The sequence below is a fragment of the Mobula birostris genome, chromosome 4 (genome assembly GCF_030028105.1).
Source record: "Mobula birostris isolate sMobBir1 chromosome 4, sMobBir1.hap1, whole genome shotgun sequence".
NCBI lineage: Eukaryota > Metazoa > Chordata > Chondrichthyes > Myliobatiformes > Myliobatidae > Mobula > Mobula birostris.
The window spans coordinates 177,230,831-177,244,881 of record NC_092373.1 but is presented as its reverse complement, the minus strand read 5'-3'; the positions used below and the strand labels follow the sequence as shown (position 1 = coordinate 177,244,881).

Here is a 14,051-nt window from a genome sequence, read left to right as displayed (position 1 = left end):
TGGTGTTATCTGTAAAATTAATACGGACAGTAAAACTTTTTTAAGTGGTTTAAAGATGCAATTTCTGCCACAGAAAATTAAGAGTGGAAACTAAGTTACTTCAAATATGGAACAGATACTACTTAAATTTTGGGCTCATTATAAAGCACCGTTTCACACAAGTATTGGCTAATTTTATGCATGCTGCATTGGATAATGTGTGTAACGCAATTGTGGAGAAAGCCTTGCATTTTTACCAGGGTTACATGTTTAGATTTGACTGCAGAGATGCTTGGTTTGGTGGGACTACTCTTGCCTTTAACTCAGATACCAAAATATTTGCTTTTCCTGAAGTAAATCTTTGAACAATTTCATCAATGAGGATAACAAACGTAAAGTTGCTTGTTTCTGCTTCCCTTTAGGTGCACTGTACTAAGATTAACCTTCACAGTCCAAATGTACAGTCTTTGCATAATCATTTGGTGGAGGTCCTTAGCTTTGGGTTTATGCATTTTTTGAGCTTGTGCACAAAAATGTTTTAACAAATCTACAGGACACATTATAAATAAACACAATGTGAATTAACAGCAAGGTGAAAGAATTAAGTTTCTGTACTTTTTCAAAAGAAAAATGAGAGGGCAATGGATTCCTTGCTGGTCTCCTTGCTCATCCTCTTCTGCCTTGTCTTCTCTTGTCAAAAAGAACTGAAGATTGCCACGTGGGGTTACTGTGTTTGGGCTCGGGAAGGGGGCGGTAGTGTGGTTCTGGCTGAATCTCTTAAAGGGACAGGCATCCTTAGAGATTTTCCAATTGGTATGCTGATCTCATCCAAGGTATGTGGAGGACAACTTTTGAAGATTGAGGAATACTGCACCTAAAGGTGAGTAGTCTGTCTTTCTTCTTAGTCTATATCTATTTTTTTGTAAGCTTAATTTACTTTGCAGCTGAGATATGGTAGAGAGCAAGTGATTTTTAAAAAAATTTCTCATGTTGTGATAGTCAAGAAACTTCTGAATAATATAGGAATGGCATACACAATTCATTCGAAAGTAAATTTGAATTGCACACCTTTTGCAAGCATGAAGGTTTAAAAATAAATGAATTTGGACTATTATCTTTTCCATTAACCGATTTGTTTTTTTTCCATTTCCAGGTGTGTGAGAATTCTGGAGACCTGCTCTTTTGTGAGGGACAGTGTTATGGGGCGTTCCACTTGGCTTGTCTTGGGCGGTCTAAATTACCTCAAGGCAAATTTATGTGTAGGGAATGCACATCAGGTAATATGGATTAACTTCTATTAAATTTTAAATAAATGCTCTCTCCAAACAAATTAAGGTTATCCACGTTCTTTCCTTGATTTTAAGATCTGAATTCATGCAATCCAAATCAAATTTATATTGGTTATTGATATTTCAGATGCAATTCAATTGTGAACATGTATGAAGTGTTTTATTTCTCATCTTTGCTACAGTGTACTCTATTTACAGCTCATCAGTGAGCTTTTTAACTGCACATGTTCATTTCAAAAATAAATATTCAGAAATATTGCAGACTAGTAAGTTACCAATTTAGTTTCTCTTCAATGCTTTTTTAAAAAAAATGTGAAATTTACTTAGCCAAAACCTTGATGCGTTAGACACAAGTACTTATTTAATTTTGTTAAAGGAAATAATGTTCAAATTGTAATTAACAAGAAAAGTAGTATGAAGATACAGTTACTAAAAATTTGAAACAAAAACATTATGTATGTTAGACACATTAAGCTGTATTAGTGGAAAGGAAAGCATATTAACATTTCAAATCAGACCTTATTCTGATGAAGGCCTCGAGTTCTATAATGTTAACTTTTTCCACAGGTATTCCCTGACCAGCTGAATACTCTCTATATTTTCTATTTTTGCTTGAATGATTACTACATGGGCTGCTGAAGTCAAGAAATTCAGTTTATAATAACGACATGCAGTCTTTTTCTTAATTTGAATTGTAACTATGACCAAAATTACTTTTCTACTTCCATTATAAAACTACTCAAGCTTTTAGAATATCAGGTTTTGCAATGACATACAGGAAGATCTACCATGATATAGAATTTGTTAATGTCAGCTGCATCTTTTGAACTTGATGTTGAGCAGATGTGTTGCAAAATGCAAAAATGTTGTAGGTCTTAGAGGGTACCTGATTGAGCCCTGGGGTTTTATCCATACTAATTCACCCTAAGACAGCAAGCACCATCTCTTACATAATCCAATTATGGTCCATGACCTCACTACTCTATTGCTTCAGCTCCATAGACTCTGTGTCTGCCTCCCAAATAATTTAAGATCTTTTCCCCCCACCCCCCATCTCTTTTAGCTCATTCCAGATGGTAACACTGATGTTCAAGAGGATCAGTTTTGTCCCCTGCTATCCTTTTGTTCTTATTATAACTACAGAAGCCCCTGGGATTCTGTTTCACTTTGTCAGCCAGAGCAATCTCACGTTCTCTTTTAGCCCTTCAGTTGACTATATATTTTAACCTTGCCAAGAACTAAAATAGATCATAATTCAATATACTAATCACTTTCAAAAATCAAAAAGATGGTTTATTTTTTAGTTAATATATATTGTATGTTTAGAATGGCTAGGAATACATACATTGATTTTTTTGGGGTTGATTTTATTTATGTATTTATTTTGTGCAGGTATTCACACTTGCTTTGTTTGCAAGAAGAATGGGCCTGACGTTAAGCGTTGTATTGTTCCTCTGTGTGGAAAGTTCTACCACGAAGACTGTGTCAGAAAATACCCTCCAACTGTGTTCGAAAACAAGAGATTTCGATGTCCCCTGCACACTTGTATCAGCTGTCATGCCATAAATCCCTCCAACCCTAGGCCAACAAAAGGTGCAGAATCTCTTGGATAAATACAAATGCCTAAAAACACAGATTATTGAAATTTACCTACAGTGTCTATAAAAAGTATTCACCCCTCTTGTAAGTTTTCATGGTTTATTCTTTTACAACATTGAATCTCAGTCGATTTAATTTGGCTTTTGAAGTGAAAACAGATCTCTACAAAGTGATCTAAATTAATCACAAATAGAAAACACAAAGTAAATGATTGGATAAGTATTCATTCCCTTCAGGTCAGTACTTAGTAGATGCAGCAATTACAGCCTTGAGTCTGTGTGGCTGGGTCTCTATAAGCTTTGCACATTCGGGCGCTGCAATTTTACCCATTTTTTTGTCACAGAACTGCTCAAGCTTAGTCAGAATGTATGGGGTTTATGAGTGAACAACCCTTTTCAAGTCCAGCTACAAGTTCTGTTTTGGATTGATGTCTGGACTCTGACTTGGCCACTCCAGGACATTAACTTTGTTGTTTGTAAGCCATTCTTGTGTAGCTTTGGCGTTATGATTGAGGTCATTGTCTTCCTGGAAAATAAATCTTCTCCCAAGTCGCAGGTCTCTTGCAGACTGCATCAGGTTTTCCTCCAGGATTTCCCTGTGCTTTGCTGCATTCATTTTACCCTCTACCTTCACAAGCCTTCCAGGGCCTTCTGCAGTGTAGCATCCCCACAGCATGATACAGCCACCACCATGCTTCATGGTAGGGGTGAGGTGTGTGGTGTTTGGCTTATGCCAAATGTAGCATTTAGTCTGATGGCCAAAAAGCTCAAATTTGGTTTCATCAGTCCATAGAACCACCTTCCAGCTGACATCAGTCTCCCACATGCCTTCGGGCAAGCTCTAGCCAAGATTTTATGTGAGTTTTATTTTCAACAGTAGCTTTTTCTTTGCCAGTCTCCCATGAAGCTGCGACTGGTGAAGCACTTGGGCAACAGTTGTTGTATGCACAGCCTCTCATCTTAAGACACTGAAGCTTGCAACTCCTCCAGAGTTGTTATAGGTCTCTTGGTGACCTCCCTCACTAGTCCCGTTCTTGCATTCAATTTCTGAGGATGGTCTGCTCTAGGCAGATTTACAGCTGTGCCATATTCTTTCAATTTGATGATTGACTTAACTGTACTCCAAGGGAAATTTTCTTGTATCCATCTCCTGCTTTTCGATAACCTTTTCGCAGAGTTGCTTGGAGTGTTCTTTTGTGTTCATGGTGTAGTTTTTGCCAGGATACTGACTCACTTGCAGTTGGACCTTCCAGATACAGGTGTTTTGTACTAATCAATTAAAACACCTTGACTACACTCAGGTTTATATATAGCTAGGACACCTTCACTAATTATGTGACCTCTAACACCAATTGGCTGCACCAGTGATGATTTGATGTGTCATATTAAAGGGGGTCAGTACTTATGCAATCAATTGTTTTATGTTTTATATTTGTAATTAATTAGATCACTTTGTTTTCACTTTGACATGAAAGAGTTTTTCTGTTCATCACTGTCAAAATGCCAAATTAAATTCACTGTGAATCAATGTTGTAAAACAATAAAACATGAAAACTTTCAAGGGTGTGTGAATAATTTTTATAGACACTGTATTTATAAAATGACTTGCCAGTATATAAACTTAAATGGGTTTGAAGTATAATACTTTTCAATGAACACTAGTGTGTTGCCCTTCCAACAGAAAACCTGAGTAAGTTAAAAGTTTTAATTGTGCACCATAGCATTAAATTATATTGTATACATGTCCACTTGTCTTCAAAGAAAAAAAAACTTTAATACAGTGCTTGATTTATTCTTCTATTTGAAAGTGCATGGTATGCAGAAGACTAATGTTTCCAAATATATGGAAAATCATTAACTATCAGGCTACTTCAGATGTTCATTATGGGGAGAGTTTTATCACAGATGTATGTAAATGATTTGGAGTTGTGAACTATATGCAGCTGTCTTAAAATTTAATCATACAAAATAGAAAAAATGGTCATCTGTACACCATTAAGGACAGCTTGGCATTGAAAATGGCAGCATAGCAGATAATGGATAAATGTGGTAATTTGAATTAAGTGTCTGAGCTAAAAGAGAGACTACTGAAACTACAAATGTTGCTGGAGACTTCAGGTCATAAAGCTGAATAATTTATAAGCACTAATTTATTTGATAGTCAAAACCTAGGAAGGAGTCACAAGCTCAAACTTGAAAAAGTTGTCTGGTTGTTTAAGTGGAATTCTTTACAAAGTGGTTTGTAACCCAGTATGTCCAAAGTGAAGGCAAACTTTGGATATTTTCTGGAAGGAATTATACAGGTATTTGCCTGGTAAGATGAATAAGAATGAGACAGATAAAGCTAATGAATAAATAACACTTTACTGAGACCAATCACAGATAAGATTCAGACACAAAGTGTAGGTGGACAAGAGAAGGATAGGTAACAAAGGGTGCATTAATTAAGGTGTTTTTTGAGCTTATGAAGAGATGTGGCAAGGTGAAGTGACTTGGGGAGTATATTACAATCTGTGACGGCAAGCTGGTTAAATACCGCCTGGAAAGAGAAGAAATTTGGTCGGAATGGATTGGGAAGATGGAAGGTGCTGACATGGATTTCAAGGTTAAATGTGGAAAGTATGAATGATGGAACGTCAAAAGTGTGGGTATCAAAACAAAGGGGCATTGATTTACAATGAAAGGACTAAGTTTTAAAAGAGATTTAGAAGGATAGTTATTTTTACTCTGATTAATGTTTTGAACTTGTTGTGAGAGAACGTGGAGAAGTTAGAAGGAATCACTGCATTTAATAGGCAAGACACAAGGATAACAGTATGGATAAAAGGATTAGTATAGATTGGCATGAATGTACTGAGTTGAAGTGGACATTTCTGTACTCAACAACTCTGTGACTTGATTCTATATGAGACGGACTAAAAGTTAAGATGACTGAGAGAAAGGTTTTGTAAACCTATAATCCCTGTTGTAGAAATCTGGACATTTTTTTAAAAATTCCCTTGGAGCTTTGTTGATGCTTGTTTGGGCTGTAGGGTTGTAGGTGATTCTAGAGGTGCTTCAGAATTGGAAATGGTAATCCTGGTGGTGAACTGCTTACATAATTCTAAACCACCTTAAAACGTGAAACGTAAGAGCAAAATTAGGCTGACTCAATAGGCCGATTGGATAATGAGCAGATTGAATGCCTAAAAATATTTGTTTGAGCGAACATTCAGGTTTGGATTTAGAGTTAACATAGGTTTCTATCTTGAATCCCTGACCAGTGATTCAGTCATACCTACATTTCATCATAAAAGAAAAACTAATTGTGGGAGGATCCCAGCATTACTTTAAATAGATGCTTATAAAATACAGTTACTTGATCGGTTAGGGGAAGAATGGGAATTGCGTAGCTGAAGTTTATTGGGTACCTTGTAATAAATCTCCAGTTTAATTTTACGTATTCAATGAGATGTACCTGAAACATCATTTCCACCAAACTTATGGTTTAGTTTTAAAAATTAATTCTCAAAAGATGGGAAAATAGACTAAATGGGACAAATATTTTTGTATTCTGATGAGGGAATGCTGTAACATTGAGCCAGACATTGTATTATTCCACTGTATGTTAGGAATGAATTTTTTAAATCACCTTTGAAACATGACAAATTTCACTTGTATCACCCAGCTGGTTCACTTGTAAGCCAATTTTATGTTTCCTTTTAGAAATAAATTTGTGAAAACTGTAGCAGAAAAATAAAAAACAGTCAATGTGGTTTATTTGGTTGTGGAAGGTCCTCAATGAGCTGGTACACAAAAGATTGTTCATCAAGTTGTTTTAGGAGTAATATACTAGTGATATGAGGCAGAAAGCTGGTTGAAGACTGCTACTAATAGCAGTCTAGAAATACAAATTGATTAGTTTGGGAAGTTGAAGAGTCGTGGGCTGAGAGTGTTGCAATTTGGGAAGTAAAATAAGATGAGGCTGAGTTCAAAGGCTGGTGATATTTGGGCTGTGGGGAGGAATCAGCAGATTCAGAGGAATATATGCAGGCTAGATGAATGCATGGCAAATGGAATGTAATATAGAAAAATGCAAGGTCATTGGCTTTGATAGAAAAATATATGGGTTAACTTTTTAAATATTAACAGATTGAAAGGTGTTGGTGTTCAGAGTAATCTGGGTGACGATGTATACTTATCACAAACTTATAATCAAGTTAGAAGTGCAAAGGGTTCATTGGTCTTTTTTTGCAAGGGAATCCGAACACAAGAATAAAGACATCCTACTTGAAATAGAGACCTAGTGAAATGGCATCTGGAACAGGTCTGGTCTCCCTGCCTGAGAAAGGATATAATTGGAGTGAAGTCTCATTGATTGCTGGGATTGCCACAAGGAGAGATCAAGTAGTCTAGGCCTATACTCTCTTTCGAGTTTAGAGGATGAGGGGTGACATCATTGAAATATGTGAAATTCATCTGAGGTTTGATAGTGCTAAATGTTTGGAAGGTGAGACATTTTCAAGGTACAGGTCATTTCGGATATAGCTGAGAAGAAATGTCTTCAATCAGTGTGTTGTGAATTTTTAGCATCCTTTGCCTAAGAAGGCTATGAAGGCTCAGTCATAGTGTACAGAAAGAGATGCACAGGTTTTTAAATATTAATTAAATCAAGGGATATGGGTTAGCGCAGGAAAGTAGGTTTGAAATAAAAAGAACTTGTGAACTTGAAGGCAGAGAAGGAATGAAAAGTGGAATGACTGTTTATATTTTCAGCCAACAAGTTCAGTCATTGATATGAAAAACCTCAAGATTTATTTTGTTACTCTTGGAAAATATCAGGCAATTCTTAAAAAAAAAAGCTTTTAATTACTGATTAAATATGTTCTTTTGTTTAAATGCTGACGATGAAGTAAGGATTTTTTTCCTTAATAGTATATTCCAAAGGCTGGTATTTAATTGAGTGAAGCTCCATAGAAGACAATATCGGTTAACAACTAATCGAACAAAAATTTTTCGTGGAACCACATTGTTTTTAACAACATCTTTATTGAGAAATTATTTAGGTTTTCTATGTGCATTTAATGTGGAAAATATGGAGAATGTTTCTTTATAAAAATTGCAATTTAATTTCAAGGATAATAATAAATTCTTTATTACCAGGGCGAATGATGCGTTGTGTTCGATGTCCTGTGGCCTTTCATGGAGGGGAGACCTGTATTGCAGCTGGGTCTGTGATTCTGACAGCCAACAGTATCATTTGCACCAATCATTTTTCTCCAAAGAAGGGTTATACACATCATGCTCATGTCAATGTTAGCTGGTGTTTTGTCTGTTCAAGAGGTTAGTTCAAGATTTTTTTTCTTTAATATTTTCTGAATTGACTTATTTTGATCGCATTATCATTACACAATGAAAGACACTATTCTGCCTGCCCTGTCCATTCTTTATGAAGGTGCAAATAGTCTCATTCCATTCCCTGTACATTCACCCCATAGATCTGCGACTTCTTTACTTTTGGATAATAAGCCAGCTTTTTTTTTAGTGCTCCAGTTAAATCTGCCTCTACTACTACCTCTGGAAGTGCATTCTAGTCTCCATCAAGTTGCTATTTTTGTAATGTCTTTAATATTCAGCTTTCTAAACAGATTCATGACTTTCTCAAGCTGCTACAAATAGCATCTGGTAAAAATCTTTACTTCGGTCTATGTTTACTTGGGGCATAGAGCTTGGGCACTTACCTTTTGAAAAGCTTATTTTACAGAAGACAGCCATTGAATCCAATGTGTCCATGCTTGCTAAAGATAAATTTTGAATTAATCCCACTTTCCGGCTCATGATCCATATCCAGCTGGTTGTGGTTCCTCAAGTGCCTATTCTGGAAGGATTTCTACCACTTCCTTTCCTCATTGAGGGAGATAATTTTTCTCAATTCCTTTCCCATCAGTTAACTTGTATCTATATTTTGCTGTAACTGGCCTTTCTACTATTGGAAATATTTATTTGCTGTTTGTCCTTGTTTTACACTTATAATTGTAAACACCTTAATTAAACCAATTGAGGAAAAAAAATTTCGAAGGTAATCCTGGATATTATCCTGACCACTTGTGTATTGGTGTAGATTAAATAAGAATTTTTATTAAATAATGAATGATACAAGGATTAAACAATATAATTGCACCTCCCTCTACCTCTTCTTCTGGAAGCATTTTCCATACGCCCACCACACTCCATGGGGGAAAATATGGCCCTTAGATCCCCTTTAAATCTTTTCCCTCAAACTTATTCCCTCTAGTTTTAGACACAGCTATCCTTTGAGAGCAAAAGAACAGTATCTATTCCCCTTAATTTTTTAAAACTCTGTAAGGTCAACCCTTGATCCAAGGAAAATAATCCTATCCTATCCTGTCTCTACTCATAACTTGGGCCCTGCAGTACTAGATTCATCTTGTAAATCTTTTCTCCATCCTTTCTAGTCCTGATGAGTAGAACTGCGCACAATGCTCAAAAGTGCTGGCTTTAATTTTCCATAATTCCTTAGATTCAGGGAACATTACACTTAATTGGAAAATAAAGAATGCAAATCTTCAATTCTTAAAGGAAAAACCAAAAGCAGGAAAAAAAACAGGCCAATCAGCTTATCTGTCTTAAAGATATTTTTGCAAGCTGTTTAAGGATATGCGGGCTTTGGCGAGGGTGCAGAAGTTGTTCACTGGGATGTTACTTGGATTAGAGTATTCACTATAAAGAGGTTTGACAGCCTTGTTTTCTCTGACGTATTGAAGGCTAAGTGTGATCTGGTAGAAGTATATAAAATAATGAGTGGCATAGATAGGGTAGATAGCATTTTTTGCCCCAAGAGGAAATATAAATTACTAGAAAGCATACTTCTAAGGCGAGATGGGAAAAGTTTAAAGGTAGTGTATGTGGCAAGTTTTATTACATGGTAAGTGGTGTGTGCCTGGAACACAACTGGGGAGGTGGTGGAAGCAGATATAATAGTCATATTTTAAGAGGCATATAAATAGACAAATGAGCAGAGAATGGTGAACACAGAAGTACAGGTGAATGTGTAGTTTAAGTTGGTGTCACGGTTGGCACAGACATCTTGGACAGAAGGGCCTACTCCTGTGCTGAACTCTTCTGTCAAGGAACAGTGGAAGCAGATTCTTGCAATATATTTATAGTAAGACAGAAATAGGTTCAGGTTAAAATAATTCAGGCCTTGATTTTATTAACTACCACAGAAAACTTGAATGTCAAATGGTCTGATGCTCTTAATTTGAATATTTTTATCTCCTTTGCAAGAGTACATCCTCAGCCTAGAGTGTATTCCATCTAATACAGTTCCTCAGTCCTGGCAACATCCTGGTAAATCTCCTTGGCACTTGCTCTAGTGGTGCCATATCTTTTGTCTTGTATGAAGTGCTCTGAAGTAACGTGCTGTAATTAAAAGGATTCCAATGGATGTACTAATAACTAGAATTCCAGAACAAAAGTCCTTGGCTCCCTGAAAGTGGCACCACAAGTGGGTAGAGTCTTTAAAGAAAGCATGTGATATGCTTGCCTTTGAGTAAAAGTTGATGCTACACAGTTCCTTGAGCATGTCTGTTTACCAATTTAAATACTGTGCATTGATCTTCAAGAATTAGTTAACTTTAGAAACTTAAGTATTGTGAGAAAGCAAACACGAGGAATTCTGCAGATGCTGGAAATTCAAGCAACACACATCAAAGTTGCTGGTGAACACAGCAGGCCGCCAGCCCCCTTTCTTTCTCCCTGGGCCTCCTGTCCCATGATCCTGTCATATCTCCTTTGCCAATCAACTGTCCAGCTCTTGGCTCCATCCCTCCCCCTCCTGTCTTCTCCTATCATTTCGGATCTGCCCCTCCCCTTCCCACTTTCAAATCTCTTACTAGCTCTTCTTTCAGTTAGTCCTGATGAAGGGTCTCGGCCCGAAACGTCGACTGTACCTCTTCCTAGAGATGTTGCCTGGCCTGCTGCATTCACCAGCACCTTTGATGTGTGTTGGTTGTATTGGGAGAAAGTATTTTTTTTCTTCAGAATTCTCCCTACCTGATATAGTCCAGGTATGAAAGAGAATCTGTCTAAAGCAGGGGTTCCCAACCTTTTTTATGCCGTGGACCCTTGACATTAATCGAGGGGTCCATGGATACCCTGAGAAAATTCTCTTTGTATGCAAAGCCACAAATAAATAAGCTTTAATATTGACTTCCTATAATCAAATTTTGGTATCTCTGCAAGAGTAGCCTCAAATCTTATTGCCATCAGCTGCATCTAGTAGGCATGTCAGTATCTTCCAGTGCAAGACAAGTTTATGAAAGTGCTTCCACATCGCAGTCACTTGTCACATTCAGAAAATAAAACAGCCCATCCCTGATAAAATAACATTGATAACAGCTTATTATTCTACTTGGTCATATTATGTGATCAGAGAAATGCAGCACCTCCTCTGATCACGAGATGAGAACACGGACAGCGGAAATCGATTATCAGTTAATTTGAGACTATTGTGGGATGCTATATAAATGCAACATTTTGTTCTTTGTAGGCATGTTCTGTAATAGAACCCTGAATTAATTTTATATCATTTTATACAGGGGGAAGTCTTCTATGTTGTGAGTCCTGTCCTGCAGCATTTCACCCAGAATGTCTTAACATTGACACCCCTGAGGGGAGTTGGTTTTGCAATGACTGCAAGGCAGGCAAGAAGCCACGCTACAAAGACATCATCTGGGTAAAGCTTGGAAGCTACAGGCAAGTCCAGATTTATAGATGATTTAATATTATTTTGGAGTTTTGTTTCAGTGAAGTTTATTCACATTTATAAAAAAAAACTTTGCATGGCAAGTTGATTGTAATTCCAAGCTAGAAAGCAATTTGTAATCCCTTGTCTAATAATCAGAACTTGCCACAGTACTGGAAAAAAATTTAATTTGCAGGCAAGAGGTTGCTCCATTTGGCTACATCCTATTTCTGCGAATATTTGGCTAGAAATTGCCATCTTGAAATTTAAGGAAGCATGTTCAGCTATAAAATATGACTACACCCTGGCCTTTTCTTGAAGTGAAGAATTATGTTTGGACTATCCTTCCATCTTCTGTGCTCTAGTATAGTATTAGCTCAAGTTGTTCTTCCATAATCCTTTTGAAAATTTTATCCCTCACCAAATGGCACCCAACCTACCAAGCAATTCAAATTTACTGCTTTTATTTCAGATATCAAGTATTCACTTCAATTTCAAGTTTTGAAGTATATTGTTTTGGGAATTACATTTCTCTATATGATAGAGAAATATTTCATCTATTTAACTAGGCTTTTAGTTAAGATAAAGTTGCCTGTTACAGTAACCTAGATATTACTTTCATATTGTTGATAACCTGAAATGTGTTTTCAAACATAGATGGTGGCCTGCAGAAATATGTCACCCAAGGAACGTTCCTACAAATATTCAAAATATGAAACATGAGATTGGCGAATTTCCTGTTCATTTTTTCGGATCAAATGACTACTTTTGGACCCACCAGGCACGTGTATTTCCTTATGTGGAAGGCGATAAGGGAAGCAAAGACAACAAAATAAAAGGCCTCAGCAAGGCCTTTAGAAAAGGTACTGCTTTTAAATTATTAACTTTTAGTTTAAAAAAAAAATTCACATTTTAAGTTTCTATTTCTGTACCAACGTTTAATGTTAGTTTGAAGATGATGCTGTGTGTTTAGTTCTTTGTGAGAACTTTGTCTAAACTGTGCAAAAGAGATCCAAGAAATTAATTTTATAAAAGACAAAATAGATTACAAAAGTAGACTGATGAAAGACATGGAAGCTCTGAGTTTTTAATGTTTATTTATTTAGTGATGCAGTGCAAAACAGGCCTTTCTGGCCCACCAAGCAGTGCAAAGGAATTTTGTACACGACTGGCAAAGGCTAATATGAGTTCCTTTTAAATGAGTTGGAGGATTTCTAATAGAGAACAAGAAAATTGCATGACTATTTTGTGTCTGTCTTCACAGAAGACAAAAAATGCCTAAAATATTAGAGAACAAAGTCTAGTGAGAATTAGAATCTGAAGAGAGTCGTTATTCGAACAAACAAATTGCAGAAGTTGGTGAACATGAAAATTGATAAATCTCAAAGCCTGGTTATATACCAGAATTTTTGAAATCTGATTCTTGAGATGCTCTGCTTATCATCGTCCAAAATTCTGTGTATTCTGGAGATGGGTGGATACAGCACAGAAACAGGCTCTTTGACCCAACTAGTCCTTGCCAAACAAGATCCCTATCTAAGCCGATCATATTTGCATGTGTTTGGTTTGTGTACCTCTAAGCCTTTTCTATCAATGTATCTATCTGATAATTTATTTTAAATATTGTTATTATGCCTGCCTCAACCAGTTCTTCTGCCGGCACATTCCATATACATATCACTCTTGTGTGGAGTAGGTTGCCCTCTGGTTCCTATTAAATAGTTTCCTCCTTGCCTGAAACCTGTGCCCTGTAGTTTTTGATTACCTAGCCTTGGGGGTGGGGATAAAGACTGCATTCAGCCTATTTAATCCTCTTGCAATTTTATACACCTCTCTGACTCAGTAATCCAACAAGTAAAGAAGTAGCCTACTCAACCTCTCTTTATAACCCTTTTCTACGAGTCTCAGCAATATCCTTGTAAATCTTGGCACACTTCCCAACTTGATGGCATCTTTCCTATAGTTGTTACTATGGATTGGAGGAAAGTAACTGTGACTTCTGTAAGGAAAGGGAAAGAATACTAATTGTAGAAAAAAAATAATGAAGGATGTAATAACAAAACACCTGGCAAAGAATTGGACAGAGTTGACTTGGATTGATTAAAAGAAAATGTTTTTGTTTGATCTGCGGGAGTTCCTTAAGGATACAACAAATACAATAAAAAAGGAAAAACCATTGAAATTGGATTTTCAGATGATTCAGTGAAGTCAACAAGGCATACAGAAGTGGAAATAACATCCAGATAGTATTCAAAAATGATTCATGAAGTAGGAGGCAAAGAGTGAATAAACATCATTCACAAGCTATGACTAGTGGGGTTCTGCAGAAATCAGTAGCTGGGCCCTGGCTATATACAGTTTTAACAACAATTTGGCTGAGGGGGTGAAATAGCATATTTCCAAGTTTGTTCACAATACAAAACTTGATGGAATTATAAG

General features: G+C 36.5%; 2 protein-coding genes across 4 annotated transcripts in view; one reads left to right on the top strand and one right to left on the bottom strand.

Annotated features, from left to right (window-relative positions):
* The window catches only part of letm1 (leucine zipper-EF-hand containing transmembrane protein 1), a 209,136-nt gene that overhangs the window by 155,984 nt on the left and 39,101 nt on the right, over positions 1-14,051 (bottom strand). The window lies entirely within an intron of this gene.
* The window catches only part of LOC140196796 (histone-lysine N-methyltransferase NSD2-like), a 107,274-nt gene that overhangs the window by 66,632 nt on the left and 26,591 nt on the right, over positions 1-14,051 (top strand). For all 3 annotated transcript variants that reach the window (XM_072256591.1, XM_072256590.1, XM_072256592.1), the window contains exons 12-16: positions 1,133-1,256; positions 2,661-2,861; positions 8,009-8,188; positions 11,467-11,623; positions 12,270-12,475. In XM_072256591.1, coding sequence (XP_072112692.1) covers positions 1,133-1,256; positions 2,661-2,861; positions 8,009-8,188; positions 11,467-11,623; positions 12,270-12,475 — 868 coding nt within the window. The remainder of the gene's footprint in view (positions 1-1,132; positions 1,257-2,660; positions 2,862-8,008; positions 8,189-11,466; positions 11,624-12,269; positions 12,476-14,051) is intronic.